We start from the raw sequence: 22,819 nt of genomic DNA on the forward strand, positions 1-22,819 counted from the left end.
TCTTGGCCCTACGCACTGTGGCTTTGAGAATTGTGGGGTGAACAGAGAAAAGCCCAACATTCACTTGGAGAGGAGTCACCCCAAACCCACAGGCTCTGACAGAGAGGAGAAGCTGCTACTCACAGAGTTTCGGATCACAAAGAGGTGCTTAGGGGCTGCCTGCGCCTTTGTTATCTTCAGGTAGTTTGTCCAGCTGAATTCTTCTTCCTTATAACCTAAAACCCCTCAGGAAGAGAAATGAGAGCAGCAAGTTCACAGGAAGCCAAGAGGTCATGTGGTTGAGCCTGAACATCCTAATCCAGCCAGCCCTCACACCAATGGTGGGCAGGGTTTTGAACAGCCTTTCAGCACCTATAGCCTATGGTTTAGGCCAGTGTCTGACTTCAGAGGGGTGCTAAGAAATGTTAGCATTGGAGTGGAAAAACAGCTTAGCACTGGAGAGCACTGGTCCTCTGCCCAGGAGTGCACTGCACCCAGGTTGGGGTAGCACCACTGGGCACCAGCCTAGTGCATCCAAGGCAACAGGGCTTTGCCCCAGAATTGAAGAGAAGTTTAATGTTGATGGGCACCTAAAGTGGTGTCCTGCAGCAACACCCAGCATAGTATCATCCCTCCTGGAACCCAGGGAGCCACCCCATCCCTATCTCCTATTCTTGGACTGGGGGCCTGTTATTCATTCCCTTCCTTCAGTAAGGCTCATCAGCCAAGACTCTTACCTTTTGGAGGCTGGAGTTTGTGTCCTGTCTCTTCAAACCAGCCAGCAGGGTGGATGTCAGGGGAGTCAGCATTCAGCCAGAAATCATGGCACTCAGAGTAGCCATCAAAGTGAAGACGCATCCGATAACCACATACCTACCCACAGAAACGGCACAAGAAGGAATGGAAACCTCCTGCTGTCCCTGGCTGGATGTTGCACCCACCACCCCTCCCACACACCATTTCAGCATAGCACTTAAGGAAGCCAAGCACTTAAGAAACAAAAATTATATGTCAGTGCACAAATCAGGATGCTAGACCCAAGAGCTATCCAATATGGAGCAAGGTAAATATAAGGCCACTGCTAGCCAGCTTCTGAGCAGGGGATTTCAGGCTGGTGCTTAAGATGCCATAGTAAAATATCTCTGTATTCACTTTATGTGATGGAACCAGTGAGTGCAAGTATTCCCTTTTCTGCATTTGTTGAAAATATTTGCACAGAAATTTTGCTAAATGTCATGTTGCTCTGGTGAAATCTCTCCAGTAGCAAGAACAGTATCCGCTGTCATGTAGGTGATTTTTCTGCCTGCCTGTGGGCCCAGAAAGAAAGGCAAGGCAAGTCTGATTTGGGGACAAGACAAATGACTGAGGGGAAAATGCCGGTGCCAGAGGACCTCTGCAGACACAAGAGCAATGGGACACCTTCACATCTTCCATCTCCAGGGCTCACACCTGTCTGAGAGGCATCAACTCAAAAGTAAGAATCTGTTGCCAATACCACAGTTTCTTCTCCCATGGCTCCAGGGTGGCAAAGAGAATAACTGGGCTGGGACATGGCAGCTGCTCCACAGCACTGTCTCCTGCCCTTACAAATGGGAAGGAAACACCCATTTGCTTGACAGAGGTGATAGAGTGCTAGCTCATTTCATGCAGTGCTGGCAGCAGAAAGCAAGTGAGGGCCCCAAATTCCTGTTCCGCTGGGCAGGAATGAGAAGCACAAGGACAGGCAGAAAGATGCAGAAAGCAAAGGCACCTTACCTCAGCCACCGTCAGGATAAAATACATGGATGGGTGTTGTGGATCAATTCCCTCCAGCTTCATCCCCACTTTAAACCCATTCCTGTGCTGGGAAGCTACTTGGTACTGGAAACAAAAATTAAAATACAGTGTAAAAAAATGGCAGATATAAATTGGTCTAGAATCATCCCAAGGAACAACCATCAGCCTATGGGAGCTGCTGGGCCCAGAAGATTGTGGGCAACAGGTTATGTTTTTGGCCAAATTGTTATGCATTTTCCACAGAAAAAAACATGTTCCTTCACCTCCTTGTGAGTTTGTGTCTCTTGATGCTGTCAGGGCAGAGTGTCCCTAGGCTGACAAGGAGTGGGGCATGGGGTGTGGGCTCCTCTTGCACCCTGGCAATCAACCAATGGGAAGTGAGGGCACAGATCCCCTGTATGGCCTGAGGAGATCCCAGGCCTGACTTGAGGAAGGACTGGCAGGGCTCCAACCTCCCAGAGCAATAGGCAGACACGGGGCGCTTGGGACAGGGACTGCATCCTGCTGGGGAGCAGGACTTGGGTCAATCAGAACTGGAGGCTGACTGGTTCACTTCCAAGTGAAGATGGGAACCCACTAAATAGGGAAGCAAGGAATAGAGGAGAAAGAGGAGGAGTGGGAAAGAAAAGGTACAGAAAAGAGAAGATGAAAGAGGGAAAAAGACAGGAAAATCCCAACTCACATCCTGGAAGAGATCTAAAGGGGCAGCGACAGCTTTCTGCTCCTCCAAGTAGGACGCCCAAGACCAGCCTTCTTTCTTCTCCTCGCTGGCACCTGAGCGCAGCACAAACGCACACACAAGAGGCGCTGCTGAGGTTCTGCTCCAGCCCCAGTCCCTGCCTGCCTTGGGCAGGTGAGCACACAGGTCCCACTGGGGCCACATCCCACTCTCACACACAGTCCTGCATAACTGCAAAGCTCAGCACTGTCCTATCAGAGCTCCTTCTCCAGCAAACCTGGCCAGCTGCCCAAGGAGCCAAGTGATCCCCCCTCTCACACAGGTCCCTGTAACCCAAATGTCTTTTGCCAGTGTATAACACTCTAGAAGGCACCTAAAGACCATGAGCCATCTTGTTCAATAGCATCAGGACACCTCTGCAACCTGTCCTTCAGCCAGTACATCCGAAATGGCCACTGTGCTGACAGATCTGAGACCACCAGCACCATCCATCTAGAAGTCTGGGAATTCCTTCCCGACGCAAGTGGCTCCCAGCCAGTCAAACCACCTTCCTCCACCACTTCAGAGGAACAAGTTCTGCTATCTTCTCTGAGATATCCACCTGAGTCCTCCTCAGACTCCAGAGCCACATTGATGCCCTAGAGATAAATTTACCCTTATAATACTCATTTAAAGAAGACAATATCCAAAACAACAAAATATGTCCAGGGAATGCATGAATACAAATTTCATGCTTCTGGAGGGTGATAAATACACCCAGAGACCGAATGTGCACCTACTTTGCTGCACCAAAGTATCCAGGTGCATATTTTGTCTACTGATGAACTTCTAAAACATGAGAAAATAAAATGCTGAAAATAACAAAGCTCAGCACTGCTTACTTGTAAACAGCAGGGAAGATTCTGTGTTCAGGGCTCAGACTGTAGAGAAAAGGAGCTGGCAAGCACATACAACCTCCTTTTTCAGAAGTGTTTTACTCACTGTACTCATAGAATCATAGAATGGCTTAGGTTGGAAGGGACCTTGGACACCATCTAGTTCCATATCTCTGCTGTGTGTAGGGTTGCCAAGCACTAAATCAGGCACTAGATAAGGTTGCCCACAGCCCCATCCAGCCTCACCTTATAGGGATGGGGCATCCATACCTGTGGCAGGGTTTCACTACTCTCTCAGTGAAAGATTTCCCCAACATCAAATCTAAATCTCCCTCTTTGAGCTTAAAACTGTTCCCCCTTGTCCTATCACTGTTCATCCATGTAAAATGTTGATTTCTTTCCTGCTTACAAGCTCCCTTAAAGTACTGGAAGACCACTCTCAGGTCTCTCGTCATCCTTCTCCAGGCTGAACAAGCCCAGGCTGTCTGCACAGAAGAGGTGCTCCAGCCCTCTGAGCAGCCTCGTGTCCCTCCTTTGGACCTATTCAAAATCAGGATTTGACAGCCATCTAGAGCCTGTTACAATCCCTGCATTTTGCTATGGAGGTGAGTATGAAGCTGGAATAGTTCCATTTTGAAATAACTTTAAGTATGACCTTTCACTTCAAAGAAAATATATTTTCCATAAATGTTTACTTCCAGTATTTTCACAAGTTTTCCTCTGCTCCCTCACCCCCCTATCATACTCCAAGGTGGAAAAAAAAAAAAAAAAAGCAAGCAAACAGTGCATCCTTCAGCTTGTCCAATTTTCCTCTGATTTCACCACATCTCTGTGTTTGAGATTTGCTCTTATTCAGCCTAGGAATAGATCCCTGTGACATGAGCCAACCCCAAATCAGTGGACTCCTACAAGCCAAGACCTACAGGAGCAGCACCCAAACCTGTGAGCTCCTGATCTCAAGAGGGAAGTTCCCTTTGAGACCATCCAAAGAGGAGGGAACAGTCAGACAAGGCACAAACAGGTTATTGCTCAGGACAGCACCTCTCAGAGTGGAATACCCACACAGGAGGGTTAATTCCCAAAGGGAGGGACCAGAAAGCACTGTACAGTATGACACAGCTCCTGAAGAAGACACAACCATAACTCGTAAGGGTGCAACCATTCCATGGGGAGAAAAAGAGGAAAGGAAAGAAAGGGAAAGAGACAGAGAGAGCAGGATCAATCAAGCAGAGAAGTTCACAAGCTTTCAAGAACATGCACCAATGTGTGGCACTGGTGCTTGACTCTGCTGGAGCACCAAAATGCTGGCCCAGCCCTGCAGGACTGCAGCCCTCACAATGCATTCCCATCCACACTGCTGTGGCAGAGGACTGCTCACCCCACCACCGACCTGGCCCCTCTGTACTGTGCTGGCTCCAAGTGTCGGCCTCTGGATTGCTGATGGCAGAATCTCCCACAGAGTTTTTCAGCTCTTCCTGCTTTTCCTCCTTGATACAAGAGCAGACAAAGGTGTTAGATGTCAGGATCCCTGTGCAGAGGTTTATGCTGCATGTTGTACCTTCACGCCAGTGTCAAGGGTCAAGATGAGCCTATAACAACATCCATGATTCAACTGATACTTAGCCCAGAAATGGGAAGCCAACAGGATTGATCTGAGAATCTGACAGGGAAATTCTGGTACTGTGTGGTAGCAATGACATCTGGTGTGGATCTGCTACAGCCAGGCCTGACAAGTAGAGTTTCTTTGCCTTGTCAAACAGTCCTGTCCCCCAGAAACACATCACACAGTAGGTGCTCCCTTCAGCACTTCTACTCTAGAGTGGCCTAGATTCAAGACAATAGTTGAGAGCATTCAGTACCTAAAACAGCCTAATCAGAACACGTCCGACACTGAACATTCCCATGTACTCAGTATGACAAACAGCCAGCCAATTGTCTAGAAGCCACGATATTCGTCTTTTTGGCACTAACAGCTTCTGGTTACCCCTTCAACATACTGCTAATATGGCACTGAAAAACACTGATGAGAGCTCCACACAGTAACACTGATATGGGCATACACATGCTTGCCTTGCCTTCTTCCTACCATTTGCTCAGATTCATAGTCTTCTTCTGAAGGGCTCTGGTAGTCCTTCCTCTTTCTTTTCTTTACTGGCTTGAGGATTTCAGTGGCACTGGTGCTGCTGGCAGCATTTTCCACAATGACAGACCTACACAGAGAAAAGTAAACCACTATGGTAAAATATATGGCAATATCTGTGGCACTGGTAAGGGAGTCAGTCATGGAGAAGTGCTGTTGTCCCATTTCTTATTTGCACAGCATCCCCTTCCTTCTGACTAACTTATACACTCCTCTTAGCACCAAAGCTGGCAAGAACCAGAATACAGAGCAGAACCACCCTCATACACTAGTATTGGAGACCTGAACTTAGAGGCGGGCCCACAGAGATGCTGGAAAATCAGTGCTGGAAGTCGCACGTCAGTAAGCAGAAAGGTTGGAAATACCCTTGCAACCCACACTTCCCACTGCTGCTCAGCCTGGAAGTGCCCACTATAGCAAACTCCCACAGCAGTCCTGCCCCAGCAGATGCATGTTTATGAGGCCACAAACTGGGTAAGAGAAACCTTCCTGCAGCTTTTGTTGCCCCTTGGAACAACTCTTTATCTCCCCCACACTGTACCCTGTACACTCTGCCTACAGGTTAGACAGAAACAAGTGGGGTCCTCAGAACCTGCCAGAGATAGATGAGCTTGCATCTCTTCCTGGAAGCATGCTGATTAGGAGAGAGAGGGCAGACAGATGGACAGATATGTCCCTGCATGGAGCAAACCCCCCTTCCTTTACCTTTCTTTGAACTGCTGGTGACAATGCTCGCTGCAGAAACCCCTGCCTTCTCGGGCTCCATCTGACACATGTCTCCGGCCACAGGTATCACAGTGGCAAATGCTATCTGCTGTAGGCAGTTTGGGTTGCTCTGGCACATCTGAGTCAAAGAGAAGAGGAACAATGAGGCACAAAGAGTAGCAAAGAAAGGAAAAAAAGCAAGAAGCAGGAGATATTTGCCTTGCTTATGCCCTAAGCCAGACAGCACATGCTGGATGATATTACCCACCCCCAGAAGTACCACTAAGATGCTCTTACCCTGAGCAACAATAGTATTGTCTCTGCTAGTGGGTGCCACATCTGACTCCCCATCTTTCTTCGCATGACCCTCCTTTATAGCTTCTGCTGGAGGCATCTTGTCAGCACTCAACACCTTCAGCGTCCCATACTCATTTATTCGAAACTATGCCATTGAACCAAAAAAACAGAAGGAAAAAGTTAACAAGGAGGTAGAAATGTAACTTTATAGCTAGTGAGTGCACATGAATTCTGAGAATAACAGGGGCATGGCTTGGTGATTACTGTGTACAGAAAGAGGATGGCTCCTCCAATGATAGAGGTGAGCACAAAAGTCAGCTGTCCTGATGCCCCACCACGCAGTCCCTGCTAGCTACTGAACCTACCCTGCATGATCCAAGAAGAGAGGAGAAGCACGAGAGGCTCTAATCCCAGGCCTCATCTGCTGTCTGCCTGCACTTGGGTGTGATCAGCACCAGCTGGTAGCACTGAGCAGGCATAATGATGTGATGCCCTGTGGCTAAATAGAAGCTTAGAAATCAGTGCACTTCATGCAAGCTATTTCGTACTATTCAGTAGCCTCAGTACACTTAAAAGCTGTCTGATGAGTGCAAGACTGCTGCTTTTACAGTGAGTGCAGGACTCTGTTGAGAATCAACTCCACAACACGGCTTGGAAAGGAAAAATGCCCCACACAGAAAGTAGCATTCCTCTGTCTCCCTGTGCAGGGCAGAATGCTGCAGCCCCAAACACAGCATGTAAATGCTTTCTTTGCAAAGCTCACAGTCACAGAGATGGGGAATGAGCAGCCTCACAGAGCAGGAACAGCTGAAGGATTCTCTGGCTGGGCCATGGGTACTGCCAGGGCCCTGCATCATATTCCAGAGATCCCAGGCTGGCACAGGCTTGAGGGCTGCCACTTAAAAGAGCAAGTAGTTGGAGGCAGCAGCAGAAGGGTGGAAGGAGGACAAATGTGGCCCGTGGTTACACTTACCCGCAGGTTGCTCCCGGGCAAAGTAGCCACCCCATCTTTCCACTCCAGCACACGGACTGTGTTGCAGGTCTGCACCCCACTGATCTGGGGAATGACAGTGGCTGTGATGGGTTCACTCCCTACTCCCTTCTCTGGCCTCTCAGCCCCTGTGTTTCTTGGTGGCTCCCTGGGGAATCGCTGGATTTCTAAGGTGCTCGTAGGAAGGTTGATGGTAGTGGCATTTGCTTGAGAGGGGAAGAAAAGAAACAACCAACCAGAGACATACACAGAATGTTTTGCTGATGCAAACAAATCTTAAAGGAATCACAGCAACCTCAGGTAGCACAAAGTAACAGACATAATCTTCCAGCCAAGGGCTCAGTATGGTGTTCTAAAGCACTCACGTGCAGGCAATGTGGCCCAACAGGATCTGCAGCCAGAGATGCCAGTGCGAGGAGGTGGCACTATCCACATTCGGGGGATCTTACTTCAGCCTAACTTCAGCCTGCTCCCATGATCAGAACACCACATTGCAGCAGAGTGCCAGCAAGCTTCTGGACTGCTCAATGAATGCACTATACAGTCCACGGCTTTTCCACAGTGGGATCCAAGGTCAGGAGGAGGAACAATTAGGACATTTGCTTCTATGCTGCTCAGCTGGGCCAGATTAGCCCTAGAACTGCAACACAGGAGCCCATACACTCTGCAAAAGGGCACCTAGGCAAACTGCACTGCACTGGCACAGGGCCCTAGAGATCAGGGCTTCATTTCAAAAGCTGAGAGCTTTTGATCAGCCAGAAAGTGATCCAAGTGATGTGGGATAGCCACAGAGAATTTCTAAGATAGTAACAGCAGCACAACCTTGCCTCCCAAGGTTTGGGAGGATCATAGACATACAAGAAGTGTGATACATATCAATGCGTGGTGAGAGAGCTGGGGAAACTCAGTTGGACAGGACAACCACAGAATCATAGAATATCCTACCTCCCGGCTCTACAAAGGACCATTCAAAAATCAGACCGCATACCTGGTAAGATGAAGGCAGTCGTTGGCAGGTGGGTGCTCTGCACAGTGCTCTCAGTGGTGACCACATGAACGCTGACCTCCCCAGCAGCATTTCCCTTTATGGTTCTCACAACCTCCATCTCTGATCTGCCATCCATCACCTTGCGTGGGCACAGAGTGAGACACTGGAAGCTAGCAAGAAAGAAATCAAGTTGGTAGTATCAACACAACAAAGGAGTGAGAAAGCGACCATGGAAAATGTTCCATCTCTTTCCACCATCTTCCAGGAGGCATTTCTCTAAGATATATTAAAGGCCCATTTATCCCAACAGAGAAGATCATGAAAGTCACAACATGACCTAGTAAAGCCCATGTTCTATGATCCCAGCCTGCGAACATCAAGGTTTTTATCTTACCTGGCACAACCATAAGAAGGGATGAGTGCAACAGGTTCAGTACAAGCAATGCTGCTCCTGGCTCTGAGGTCTATACCATCCAGTTGCAGACCATGACTGGGTCTTGGTGAACCCTACACTGGAGAAGAAAGAGTTCACCTTTCAGTTCTTCAACTGTGCAGTGACTCTCGATTTTCTTTTAACTGTCTATAAGAGAGAATTTCACAAACAAGACTTAATCAGGAGGAATATCCATTGCATGCAACTGAATTTCTCACAGTATCGGTGATGTTCAACCCATCCAGTCACGAATTTCAAGGAGCAGGCAAGGCATGTGGTGGGGGGGGCGGAAAACGGACCATCCCCTGCTGGTCTGGAGCCTGGCTTGACCTCAAGCTTTCTTGGTAGCCACAGAACTTAGCCTGCAAGTGGATCTCCTGAATGGTCTCAGGCCTTGCCTGGTGATCTGAGTTCTCAGCTGGACCTGTCCATGATGGCTCAGTACTTGCTTCCTTCTTCAGAGACCACAGGCCAGGCCAAAAGCTACTCCAAGGCCAAATGTCTAATGAGAACACTGTTGGTGTGGATTTGTAAATACACCATTGCTGTAGCTGAAATCCAGCAGCTCACAAAGATTTCCCACCATTCCTCATGAGCTTCCATAGTATTAGACAGCAACCCACCACCAACACTGCTCACATTAACTATGGTTAAACTCTGAATACAGTATTTCTGAGATACGTCCTCCACAAATAACACAGCACTGCTCTGGTTCACTGTCCCATAATGTCCAGGAACCTCACTACTGGAAGGAGAGTTGGCACCAAACAACAGAAAGGCTGACAAGTTCCTTCCTCACCTCCAAAGGAGTGAGAAATAGGGTTGGAGACAGCGTTTGCAACTCACACCTTTCAAAACACTGGCAGAAAAGCCCCAAAAAGCTCAGCCTGCTGCAAAATACCTCAGATGGGGAACATCCGAAGAAATAAAAAGGGAGAAAAGAGAATAAGTAGGAGCACAGCTGCAGCTATGAAGACCGAGCATCACTGTTGCAGCAGGAGCAAAGGCACTGGCACACAGCCCTTTGGACAGCTCTTCTTTCTGAGTGGGACCTCTGTCAGATGTTAGGGAGAGGAGGCCCACAGCTGTGACACGTCAGTCTAACTTTCATTTCAGCAGTGGCAACAGCCGCATTGGGTCACCTCCATGGTGCAGATTTTTATGAGCACAGAATGCAGGCTCTTGTTCATCACTGGCAAAAATATATAGCTAATGGTAGTGACTCTGTTGAAAAATAATGCTTTGTAGCTGAGAACTTGCTCACTGTGCTCTTTGTATCTGTTGCAGTTACAGTTGAAATAAACAGGAGGCATTACTGTTGGAGTAACCCACACATATTTTTTTATGGTGTCCTGGCTTTGGCTGATGGTTTATTTTCTTGATAGTAGCTGCTTTGGTGCTGTGATTTGGATGTAGGATGAGAACAACACTGGTAGCATACCAATGCTTTATCTGTTCACTAGCAATGCTCAAGGACATTTCAGCTTTTCCTGCTGCCTTGCCAGCAAGGAGCTGGAGAGGAGTCAGAAGGAGCTGGGAGGGACAGAAACAGGACATCTGACCTAAGGTTGCCGAAGAGATGATCAATATCACACAGCATCATGCTGAAAATTGGGGTGAGTTTGTCGGGGGGGAGGGCTGCTGCTGGCTTGGCATTGGTCAGTGCGTGATGAGCAACTGCATTGTGCATCATTCCTTTTGTGTATTCTTTTTGTTTTGCTTTTTTTTTTTCTTAATTAATATTATTACTTTTCCTCCTTTTTCCTTCCTATTATTATGTCTTTATCTGAGAATTTTACTTTTTTCTTTGTTGAGTCTCTTCCCTGTGAGAGGTAGATCATGTTTTTGCAGTGGAAGTTTCCAGTATTTCTGTATGTAGCATAGGATAAGTTGCCTTTCACAAAGAAAGCTCCTGAACAGAGCAAAGTTGAGACTGGGACGTTCCGACCTGGGTAGAATTGGCACAGGGTAGGGGAGAGTCTGGTACAGGACAGAACTAGTGTGCTAATTCTTGAGACTATTGTCCTCCTGTCGCCATAAAAAGTACAGAACATACCTAAAAACAATGGGTTGGAAACAGACATTGTATGGAAATATAAGGTAGCAACAGCGTCAGAAGGTTGTGAGCCTGAGACGCTCAACCAATGACTGCCAGGAGAGGCTTTACCTGCGTAGACCCAGGGTACGTAAGAGGATGGATTTCACTGACTAGCAAGCAATTTCTCCCATGTCAGTAGGAGGTGTGTGCCCATTACTGCAATAATGAATAAACTGCTCTTCACTGAGATCTTTGCCTGATTAGAAATTTTTGATCTTGAGCATGTTTCTCACATCCCTATCTCACTGTGGGGAGAGTGGGTTATCAGCTCTGTGGTGCTGAGACGCCCAGTGGGTTAAACTACAACAACATCTCCTTTGGCACCCAACATGGAGCCCCACAGATCACAATAACAGATCTACCTGAGTGTGTTAGAAAAAGTATGTTTGTAATTTGCTGTAAGTACCATATTCATTTAACAGTTGCCAATTACAACACAGATTTCTTTGTTGTTAACATTGATTTATTTACTCACAAGGTTTTCTATGTAACCACTTTCTACCTGCCTCTATCTCTGAGAGCTGGCTTAAGTTTGGTTTTGACTTCCTCAGTTTGTCTATAATATCTGCCTATGTTACAGTGACCATGAACCTAATCTGGTACATCTATTCAGCGCTGCTAGCATCCTCAGTAGTGGATAATACTTCAGGAATTATTTTGTGAAACTATGACCAAGTACATTTTCTACATTTTCTCCACAGAGAGTGAATCTGCAGAGGACATCTCTCCATTCTCCTCCACCTTCTTCTTCTCCTCCAGGCTAGTTACAACAGTGCTTGAGAACTTTGAATATCTTTGAAATGGTCAAACAAGCAAACTATTGCTATGTCTCCAGAGTGTGTTGCAGGTTCTATCTAAGGTTAAAGAACTACTTAAGAATATCACAGAATCACAGAATGGCCTGGGTTGAAAAGGACCACAATGCTCATCCAGTTCCAACCCCCTGCTATGTGCAGGGTCACCAGCCAGCAGCCCAGGCTGCCCAGAGCCACATCCAGCCTGGCCTTGAATGCCTGCAGAGATGGGGCATCCACAACCTCCTTGGGCAACCTGTTCACGGAGAGACCTGCCCTGAAGCAGGCTAGTTACAGGTGGAAGGGTGTGTGAGATTATATGGGCAGACATTTTGGGCAGTGGACACTGCCAGTGGTTTAGAACTTCATATCTGAACAAGTGCAAAATATTGAAAAACTGTAAAAATGTCTGCATCACACAAATCACTGCAACACTGTTGTAGTTTAACCCAGCAGCAAGCTCAGCACCACACAGCCAGAGGGGAAGGGGAGAAAATCAGAAAGAAAAAAGTGGAACTTGTAGGCTGAGATAAAAACTATTTACTAAAATAGAATAGGAAGAGAGAAATAATAGTAATGACAATAATAATACATATATAAGAGGAGTGCTCCAAAAGCAATGCCTCCTATTTATTTCCAAGGAAACTACAACAGGTACAAATAGCACTATTTGACAGAACACATTCTCAGCTACAAAATAGTCCTTTTCAGCACCCTTAACTATACATTTTTGCCAGCAATGAATAAGAGCTTGCATGCTGTGCTCCTATAAATCTGCACCAGCAGAGATGCCCCACTGCCCCTGTTGCCACTACTGACATTCACCACCCACTGCTTCACTGTGCCAGCATCCACTGTTTGGTATTCATAAACATTCAGCAAATGCTGATGAATATCAATGGCTACACTTCTTTTCCACAAGGAGTTCAGTTCCACACTTTTGCACTCCCATGTCAGAGGCCATGCTGTCTGTCTGCTCCTCTGCTGCCATCTGTCATATCTCAACAAAACGGAACAGGATGGTGGGAAGATTCAACTTCTACTGCCATCCCACCAACATCTGCTTCTGATGTTTTCTGCCCACATCATAAAAGAAAGCAGCCTTTGTATATATTTACAAGCAATTGTTCACCACTCACTGACCAATGCCAAAGCAGTTCCCAGGCAGCAGTAGCTCCTCACCCCAATTCCATCCCAATGGCCAACACCCCAATTTTCAGCATGATACTGTATGGTACGGATCATCCCTTTGGCAAGTTTAGGTCAGCTGTCCTGGTTCTGTTCCCTTTCAGCTCCCTCTGTGTCCCCCAGCTCCTTGCTGGCAGGACAGTACGAGCAGCTGAAACTTCCTTGGCTCAGTACAGCACTGCTCAGCAATAACTAAAATACTGCTGTTTTACCAACCCTGTTCTTTTCTCCTAAACCCAAAACATAGCATCATATCAGACACTCTGAAGAAAGTTAACTCTGTCCCAGATAAAACCAGGACAAATGTGCTGGGGCTTGGCCTATGCCCACTGGGCCGTACTCAACATTAATCCAACCTCCACCACAGACACCGCAGCTAATTCAAGCCCTGCAGCTAATCCACCTCTGCTGACAGACACTGTGGCTAACACAACTCCACTACAGGGACGGTGGCCGAACCAGAGAGCCTGACCTCCACAGTATCAGTCACTGCTGTACCAAGAGAAAACAACCGAAGCAGAAGGCAGCTGACTTAGTAGGGGAAGAAGCAGCTTCTCCTAGCAGGTACCAAGATGAAGAACTGGAAGAGGAAGTGGGGCTATCACAAGAACAGGAGGAGAAAGAGACAGAACTCAAATCAGTCAGTAACTACCCAATCCCTATTCCTGAGTGAGACTTGAGATACATGAAATGGATTTCAGCCATCATCCAGGCAAGAATGTTGTCTCCTGGTTATTCTGATGTGAGGATAACAGGACAATGCAGGGAAGTCATACAGCTGGAATTTCTCTCTAAGGAATAGGACACTGGCAAGGGGATTGGAAAAGGCCCACAAGCCCTCAGCCTCTGGAGGTGACTCCTGTCGGACATCAAATTCCTTCAAAGAAGATGATGTATGTCACCTAGGCAAGTGGACCACCGTGAAAAAAAGGTATCCAGCACCTTCATATGGTCTGCTGTGCACATTAGCTGTGCTGGAACAGATTTGTGGTCACTTGGGTAACAAGCAGGTAACCACAGATCCAGATGAAGCCCGTGCATGCAGTCAATGAGACAGAAATTTGTATGGATCAATCATCATATGCCAGCACGCTGGAAAGACGGAGAGGAACCAACGGTGGACATAGTGGTCATCCAGCTCTGGTAACACAAAGAAAATCTCTCCCTTCCCAATGGGCCTGCATCTTGGCTGTGAGGAAACTGCCTGAGGGGTCCAGCAACTCAAAGAGTTGCTCCTTCCCACCTGTACGGTCTAGTGTCACAGCTACTAGGAGGAAAAGTTTCTCCGCTCACAACAGAAGATATAGTGGGTACATGTCAAGTGCCACTCTGTGGTTTTATCTGCATGATCATGTGGAAAACATGAGGAAGGGGAAAGACTTTGAAGATAGCAGGACAGGTGTGTGAGTTGCAAGAATAACACAACAGCCAAAAGAGGAAAACAACTGCTCCAGTTTCTGTTGAGCAGCTTCCCAGACAGAATGAAGGGCTAATCATACTTCTGATCTTAATGAAGGGACTTCTGGTTTACATTTATTTACATTTATTACATTATTACAGGTAATTAAATAACGGCTACTCCAACTAGAACCATAAAATGTCTTAGGTTGAAGGGGACCTTAATGATCATCTCATTCCAACCCCCCGCCACAGGCAGGATTTCTAAACTCCCGATCAGGGTGCCCAGGATGCCACCCAACCTGGCCTTGAATGCCTCCAGAGATGGGGCATCCACAACCTCCCAGGGCAACACGTTCCAGCACCTCATCTTCCCCGAGTAAAACATTTCCGCAGACATCCAATCTAAATCTCCCTTTTTTTAATTTAAAGCCAGTCCTGCCACTATCAGACCATGTAAAAATTTGGTCCCCCCCCTGCTTATAGTTCCCTTCAAGCACTGGAAGACTGCAATGAGGTCTCCCCTCAGCCTTCTCTTCTCCAGGCTAAACAAGCCCAGTTCCCTCAACCTTTCTTCATAGGAGAGCTGCTCCAGCCCTCTGATCATCTCAGTGCCCTCCTCTGGACCTGCTCCAATAATTCCACCTCCACGTCCTTCCTGTGCTGCGGGTCCCAGGCCTGGGCACAGTGCTGCAGATGGGGCCTCACGAAGACAGAGCAGAGGAGAACAATCCCCTCCCTCCTCCTACTGCCCCCCTGTTGATGCAACCCAGGACACAGTTGGCCTTTCAGGCTGTGAGCACGCACTGCTGTCCAGCTTTTCATCCACCAGGACCCCCAAGTCCTTCTCCACAGGGCTGCTCTCAAGATCTTCTCCCAGTCTGTACTCGTATCTTGGATTGCCTTGACAAAAGTGCAACACTTTGCACTTGGCCTTGTTGAACCTCACTAGATATAAGGATGTGGTGCAGGACCATGTCAAAGGCCTTGCACAAGACCAGGTAGACAACATCAGCTGCCCCTCCTTTGTCCACCGATGCCATCACTCCACCATAGAAGGCCATTAGATTGGTCAGGCACAATCTGCACTTGGTGTAGCAGTGCTGGCTGTCTTGGATCACCTCCTCATCTCTCATTTGCCTGAATATCTCTTCCAGGAGGATCTGCTCTGTGATCTTCACAGGCACAGACATGAGGTTCACCAGCTGGTAGTTCCTTGGCTCTTCCTTACTCCCTTTCTTGTAAATCAGAGTGATGTTTCCATTTTTCCAATTAGCAGGGACTTCACCTGACAGCCACGATTTTTCAAATATGATGAAGAGCAACTTGAGGGACCCTTCCTCTGGCCAGACAGAGGAAAGGGATTTATCAAACGAAGTGGTTTCAGTTGTCTGGCACATCAGACACAGGAATGTAAGGCTTGAGTAGACATCAGTACACAGAGTACTGTAATGCCATAAAATTATAAAGGGACAGAACCCAACTGTATTTCTGGAGTGACAAGAGGATCTCAAGAGCTAACTATACTGGATGCCAAAGCGAGCCTAACCGGGAAGGATTGGCAAAAGCACTCCATTGTTACTGGCCCAGAGGCTCCATGCATCCTTTAAGGACCTAAAAGGCTAACAGTGGGCTTTTGGTATAGCTACCCTGGACATGGAGATTAAACATCTGTCCAGTTTGCCCAGCCTCTTGAATGACCCTTCTGCTCTGTGGTAGCTGATGGTTGAAAAACAGCAGGTAATAATTGCTGCCACAACAATCCACTGGCAACAATACTGCACCAATCAACACTCCCCCATTCCCATCCATTAGCTGATTGGAGATACAATGAGTAATTAACAAGATTCAGTCACTCTTTAAACTTTAGTACCCATATGGCCAGTGAGGAAGTCTAATTGAGAATGGAGGCTGACACACTACCACAAGCCCACCAAGGCAAGTATCATTGTGCTCACAATGGTGAAAGCAACCACTGGACAGTGGGAAATCTTTTCCATGCCCTAATGCCAATGCCTGAAAAACTATCCTGGGCCTTTGAAAGCAAGTCTTCTGGCAACAGAGCACCCAAGAAAGAACTGAACTACACAGCAGGACTCATTTCCAAAGCAACCTCAAAAATGTCTGGGCTAAAAAGCATGGCATTGAGTGGGTACATCACATCCCCTGTCACACACCAGCCTCCAGTAAAATCTAATGATACAATGGACTGTTAAACACTATGTTGCAAGCAAAGAGTGCTGAGACATTCAGACAATAGGGTACATTGACTAAACCACCTGGAGCTTGGTGGTTGGGGATCTGCCAATTGAGCTGCACCTGCCCAGTGAGAAGGCCAGGCGTGCATAAACAGGTGGGAGGGGACACAAGTAGAACAGCTGATCCAAACTGGACAAAAGGATAACCCATACCATATGGCATCAGGAAGAATAATAAACATGGAGCAAGCAGCCAGGTGGGCTGCTGTTGCTCAGGGACTGGCTAGGCAGTGATGGGCTGGTGGTGAACCATTGTGCTGTGCCTCACCTGTATTGTGTACCTCTCTCTGAAAACTCTGCACACTCATTCCTCTCTCTTACCTTCTGTTGAGGAGCAGAAAAAGGACCTCATGCTCCTGCTCAGTCTAACAAAAAACGCAGAAAGGAAAAATGCCATTCTAGGACACTCCAGCCATGCATGTATGGTTGATTTGTGGTCTCCACAGAGGCCACCACAATAGGCAAGCTGAAAAGAATAATATATCACAAACCGTCAAGAAAACTTTCATCCAGAAACGCTTTCTTTCTTGGCCTGCTTTCCTCCTGTACAGCAGTTTTTGCAATCATGCTCTCAGTGTATGGGTATACAGCCATCTGTCTGCAAACAGACCCTGCCAGTGTATTTCAACCAGTTTTGACAGCAAGATAGATGTCTCCATAATATTGGTCTCTAGTAGTAAAACCTTCATGTCTGGGAGACAAAGAATCTACATAGAGAACAAGGTCCCTGGATTGCTCTCACCTCACAGGGAAGGTGTCAGCAGAATGATCTGAATTTACTGAGGATAGCTGACCATAGCACATACACACACATAGGAAACTGACCACAAAACATGCATTATAAGGCAACTAGTATTCTCTGCTTCTGCTCCTTCTGAAGTTTCTAACTCATCAAACAAAAAATGTTAGGCTTTGGACACCACTTCTCTGGACCAGCAGCACCAGGACTCAGAAAGCTGCCGTTTCTATTGTTGCTATGCAGAAGAGGCGCCAACTCTGCTGAAACCTCACACTTTAACTCTCACAAGCCTACAGCAAAACCAAGGGATGGTCTCTTTGCAAAGAGGAGGGTTACACTCTGTGGAATGGGCCATCACAGAGCAAAGAGAAAAGCAGCTCTCAGCTCAGAGACACAGCATATCCCCAACAATTAGCACTTCACAAAGCACAGCACACTCAAAATGTGTATCTTTTCACCACACAACTGATTTTAAATAGCTATATCTAAAACAATATCACGTGTTTATTGGCCTTGTGGCTTTTGAGAAAGTAAAACTTCTTTCAGTTCTGTGCTAATCCATGCTGAGGACCACTTGTCTGGGAAGCAGCTTTACAGGAAAGGACTTCATGGACACCAAGTTGACCAAGAGTCAGCAGCATGCCCTTGCCACAAAGAAGGCTGATGGCATCCTGGCCTGCATGAGTGTGCCAGCAGGTGACACCTCCCCTGTGCCCAGCACTGCTGGGCCATACCTGGAGTGGTGGGTCCAGTTCTGAGCTCCCCAGAGTACGAGAGAGACTTGGAACCACTAGAGAGATTCCAAGCTGAGATATGTATTATTAACTACCTCCAGTGACAAAACAGAGCCATTAAGAAAAAGCAATACTTCGGATCACGTTAAAACTACATGTGGAAAAACAGCATTTTGGAGACACAGTGGTCTGGGAGCTGCTTCCTTGGATCCTCCTCCTCATCTGGCATTGCCCAGAGCAGATGTTTTATGAGACTAATGGCATTGTGATAGTATTTGCTCCGTACTGATACAGAAGCACACCCCGCAGGTGGCCCAGTGGTAAAGGCAAGCACACTACCTCTTCCCTTCCAAATCTGATTGCTGCTTTAAACCTACAATAATAATAATAAATCCTTTGGAAGTAAATAAAGAGCCTCAAAACCCTTCAGGTTTTTGCTCCAGCACAGGGTGAAGTTTGGAGTGGACTGTGGCTGCCTCCATTGCCCTTCTGCATGCTGTGCCTGTTAACAACATCACAAAACAGGATGAAATGTCCGTCAGTGTGATGAGAGGCTGTGTTTGTATCGCACATTTCAAGTTACTGAACAGATGCTGTGAACACTGTCATCCAAAGAGATCTAGACAAGCTCAAGCAGTTCAACAAAGCCAAGTGCAAGGTCTGGCACCTGGGTCACGGCAGCCCCCGCTATCGATACAAGCTGGGGGAGAGAGCAGCCCTGCCAAAATAACCTCAGGGTACTGGTGGGTGGTAGCTGGGCATGAGCCAGCAATGTACCTGCAAAACCCAAAAAGCCAACTTTATCCTGGGCTGCATCAAAAGAAGTATGGCTAGCAGGATCCTGCCATCTCTGCACTGAGACCCCTCTTGGAGTACTGCGTCCAGATGTTAAGTCTGAAGCACAGGAGAGACATGGAGTTGTTGGAGCGTGTCCAGAAGAGGGCCACAAAAGTGATCCCAGGGATGGAACACCTCTCCAATGAAGACAGGCTGAGAGAGCTGGGGCTGTGCAGCATGGAGAAGAGAAGGCTGTGGGGAGAGCTGAGAGCAGCCTGCAGTTTCTAAAGGAGGACTATAAAAAAGAATCACAGAATCATAGAATTGCTCACATTGGAAAAGACCTTAAAGATCATCAAGTCCAACCACAACCTAGCCATACTACCCTAACTGTAACAACCCTCCACTAAATCATGTCCCTGAGCACTACATCCAAACGGTTTTTAAACACACTCAGCCACCTCCCTGGGCAGCCTATTCCAGTGCTTAACAACCCTTTCTGTAAAGAAGTGTTTCCTGATATCCAGCCTAAACCTCCCCTGGTGCAATGTGAGGCCATTTCCCCTCGTCCTGTCACGTGTGAGAAGAGACCAATCCTGCTCTCACTGTAATCACCCTTCAGGTATTTGAAGAGACCAGTAAGGTCTCCCCTCAGCCTCCTCTTCCCCAGACTGCAGCCCCAGTTCCTTCAGTCTCTCCTCATAGGCCATATTCTCCAAGCCCTTCCCCAGCCTTGCTGCCCTTCTTTGGACCTGCTCCAGCACCTCCATGTCCTTTCTGTATGGAGCTGCCCAAAACTGAACACAGCACTCAAGGTGAGGCCTCACCAATTTCGAGTACAGGGACAGTATGACTTCCCTAGTCCTGCTCATCACTCTATTCCTGATCCAAGACAGGATGCCATTGGCCTTCTTAGCCACCTGGGCACAGTGCTGGCTCATATTCAGCCAACAGTCCAACAGTACACCAAGGTCCCTTTCCATCAGGCACCCAACACTTGGCTCTCTGAAACACATACAGTTAACCTTGGCCTGTCAATCAAGCCTGTCCAGCTCCCTCTGCAGTGCCTTCCTCCCTTCTGGCAGATCAACGCTCCCTCCCAACTTGGTGTCGTCTGCAGACTTACTGAGGGTGCACTCAATCCCCTTGTCAAGATGATTAATAAAGTTGTTAAATAGAAGCGGCCCCAGCACTGAGCCTTGGGTGACATGACTCGTGACTGGCAGCCAAATGGATTTAACTCCACTGACCACAACTCTTTGGGCCTGGCCATCCAGCCAGTGTTTCACCCAGCAGAGCATACGCCCATCCAAACCATGGGCAGCCACCTTCTCCATGAGGATGCTGTGGGGGACAGTGTCAAAGGCTTGACTGAAGTCCAGGTTGACCACGTCAACAGCCTAACCCTCATCCACTGAGCAGGTCACCTTGTCATATGACATCAGGTTTGTCAAACAGAATCTACCGTTCGTAAACCCATGCTGCCTGGGCCTGATCCCCTGGGTGACCTTTAACTAGCCCATGATGGCTCCCGAGATTATCCGTTCCATTACCTTCCCCCGCACTCAGCACTGAGGTGAGACTGATAGGTCTGTAGCTATCAGGATCATCTTTCCAGCCCTTTTGGTAGATGGATGTCACATGTGCCAGTCTCCAGTCCACTGGGACATTCCCGGCTAGCCAGGACTGTCAAAGGATGATGGAGAAAAGGACAGACTCTTTAGCAAGCTCTTTTGCGATAGGACAAGGGAAATGATTTCAAACTAAAAGAGAGGTGATTTAGATTGAATATAAGGAAGATTTTTACAATAAAGGTGGTGAGATACTGGGACAGGTTGCCCAGAGCATTGTGGATGCTCCGTACTTGGAGACACAGTCAGGCTGGACGGGGCTCTGAGCACCTGATGGAGCTGTAGGTGTCCCTGTTCACTGCAGAGGAGTTGAACCAGATGGCTTTTAAGGGACCCTTCCTATTCAAACAATTCTATGATTCTAATTCAGAAGTGGGAGGGGGAATGGCACGGTTCAGACACAGCAAACAAAGCAGGAACGCTTGGAACTTCTCTCCCTCTGGTCATCTCCAGGAGCATCAAGCATCACTGTCACTGAGACCAGCTCTCAAGCCTGTGGTTCTGGAGTAATGGCTCAAAGGAGTACACAGGGAGAACACAAAGTTACTAGTGATCTCACATGCAATCCTGGGATGAGCAGAGACCTTGCCAGCCAACTCCTGCTCTGAGCACTGCTCGCAACATCCCAGCCTGCTATTCTCTACTGTTTACAAGCAGGGAGATGCATCCAAAGATAACTGAAATATGGTCCAGAAACATTTTGAAATACCAACTTTTATCTTCAAACTAATTAAGTAAAAACTATCCTAGATCACATAGGTGTTCGGCAGGTGTGCCAATGCTAATATTTCTTCTACCTACCAACTGTCCTCTCAACAGGGAACAAGACAGGAGAGAAAAACTGTGGATGAAAGAGGAGTGTCCCCAGAAAAATGGACATATGAGCAACTTTTTGTCAAGACAATTAATAGGGCACGAAATTTCTTTAGCAAGGAAATTACCTCTGTTATCAAAGGTTACATTCTGTTGTGGTTTTGTGATTTTTGTTGTCGGTATTCCACATCAGAACATCACGTAAAACAATGGGAGTTAAAGAGCTCACGCTGTTTCCGCGGACTGCCTTTTTGGGCATTTTGGGTCCTCGGATGGGAGGGAAGGAGCAGCATTCCGGAGGACCTGGCGGGCAGAGGAAGGAAGGCGGAGCTGCTTGCGGGACGGCGGCCGCTCGCTGTCGGTTTGCCGCGAAGGAAAAAGGACGTGCTTGCCCTGCGGTGTGCTGGAGTGCGACTGTCGGATACTGTGTCGTATTTTGGACACTCTTGTCCGTCTCATTTGGTTTGATTTTGTTAGATTTAGTAAATTACCATTCCTCCTCAGATCGCTGCCGTTGTTTTTTTTGTTAGACCCATCTGCTAGGCTCCCTTCCCCCCCTCCCCCGCTCCCGGCCCGCAACGCGCCTGGCCTCATTAGTCACAGGGCCGGGCGCACTGTTAATAGGTAGGGTAGGTTTTTTCCCCTCACTTTTGTCTCCTGCTTTTGTGCCCCTTGCCACAAACTCAGATCTATAGATAAATCCGTGACAAATTCAAGAAGACATGATATGCAAAATCGTGCTGCCAAACCTGATGCCTATCAAGGAACGTTTTGTTGAGACAAAAGAGTGGAACTGAGAAGTGTCATCTCGGTGTTCATTGATGAGTTACAGCTCATACTGACTTCTCTAAACACTCGTCATGCGGAAGCATATCTGACAGCACAGAACATCAAACCCACTGACGGGGCATTCCTTGAGCAGAGTTTGGTAAACTGAAGAAACAGGAAAATCCAGAGAAAGAAATTTGGAGAGTAAAGTTGCTCTCTTCAAGTTTTACTCCTTGGCAACAGATGAAAGTTCTTATGTTACAAGATACGGCTCTGCCTGCCATTTTCCTTAGAAGTATTGACAACGAATATCTCATCACTGCTATGGTGCCACTGGGACACAACTAAATCTCTCCATTTGTATAAAGCAATAAAAATGACACGAGAACAGTTTTCCTAAACCTGTGTCAACGTATCTGGCACACTGCTGATGGTGCCCAGCGATGGCTGGTGAAAGGGGGACTTGTAAAATGAATAGAAGACAACACCAATGCTGCCAGCAACTCTCATCTGATGGTTATCATCAAACATCAAGGAAATGTATGTGCAAAAGAGCCTTAAACATGGATAACATTGTGCAAATCGTCATCAGTGCTGTGAATTTCATTAAGTCAGAGGGACTTACTCATGGCCAGTTCCAGGAGTCCCTTAAAAGTATGGATGCTAATTGTGGGGACATCATTTGCTCTTCTGAAGGAAGATGGCTGGGGGGTGGGAAATGCTTCGAAGATTTTATGATCTGTAAGATGAAATCACGG

The 22,819-nt window shown here is 47.4% G+C and overlaps 1 protein-coding gene across 5 annotated transcripts in view; it reads right to left on the bottom strand.

The window, feature by feature from the left end:
* L3MBTL1 (L3MBTL histone methyl-lysine binding protein 1) overlaps nucleotides 1-22,819 on the bottom strand; it is a 37,719-nt gene that overhangs the window by 13,620 nt on the left and 1,280 nt on the right. For 2 of the 5 annotated variants that reach the window (XR_014887704.1, XM_085241382.1), the window contains exons 2-12: nucleotides 8,825-8,937; nucleotides 8,431-8,600; nucleotides 7,425-7,648; nucleotides 6,452-6,596; nucleotides 6,155-6,293; nucleotides 5,396-5,519; nucleotides 4,700-4,796; nucleotides 2,438-2,529; nucleotides 1,735-1,839; nucleotides 717-852; nucleotides 124-224 (exon numbers count right to left, since the gene is read on the bottom strand). Coding sequence is in view for 4 of the 5 variants with exons in the window: in XM_085241382.1 (XP_085097508.1) it covers nucleotides 124-224; nucleotides 717-852; nucleotides 1,735-1,839; nucleotides 2,438-2,529; nucleotides 4,700-4,796; nucleotides 5,396-5,519; nucleotides 6,155-6,293; nucleotides 6,452-6,596; nucleotides 7,425-7,648; nucleotides 8,431-8,566 (1,299 nt within the window). In the remaining variant the exon portion in view is untranslated. Of the gene's footprint in view, nucleotides 1-123; nucleotides 225-716; nucleotides 853-1,734; nucleotides 1,840-2,437; nucleotides 2,530-4,699; nucleotides 4,797-5,395; nucleotides 5,520-6,154; nucleotides 6,294-6,451; nucleotides 6,597-7,424; nucleotides 7,649-8,430; nucleotides 8,601-8,824; nucleotides 9,011-22,819 lie in introns of all 5 variants that reach the window. The other 3 variants (XM_085241383.1, XM_085241384.1, XM_085241385.1) reach the window with 3 other exon arrangements.

Source organism: Meleagris gallopavo, chromosome 22, assembly GCF_905368555.1.
Source record: "Meleagris gallopavo chromosome 22, MGAL_WU_HG_1.1, whole genome shotgun sequence".
NCBI lineage: Eukaryota > Metazoa > Chordata > Aves > Galliformes > Phasianidae > Meleagris > Meleagris gallopavo.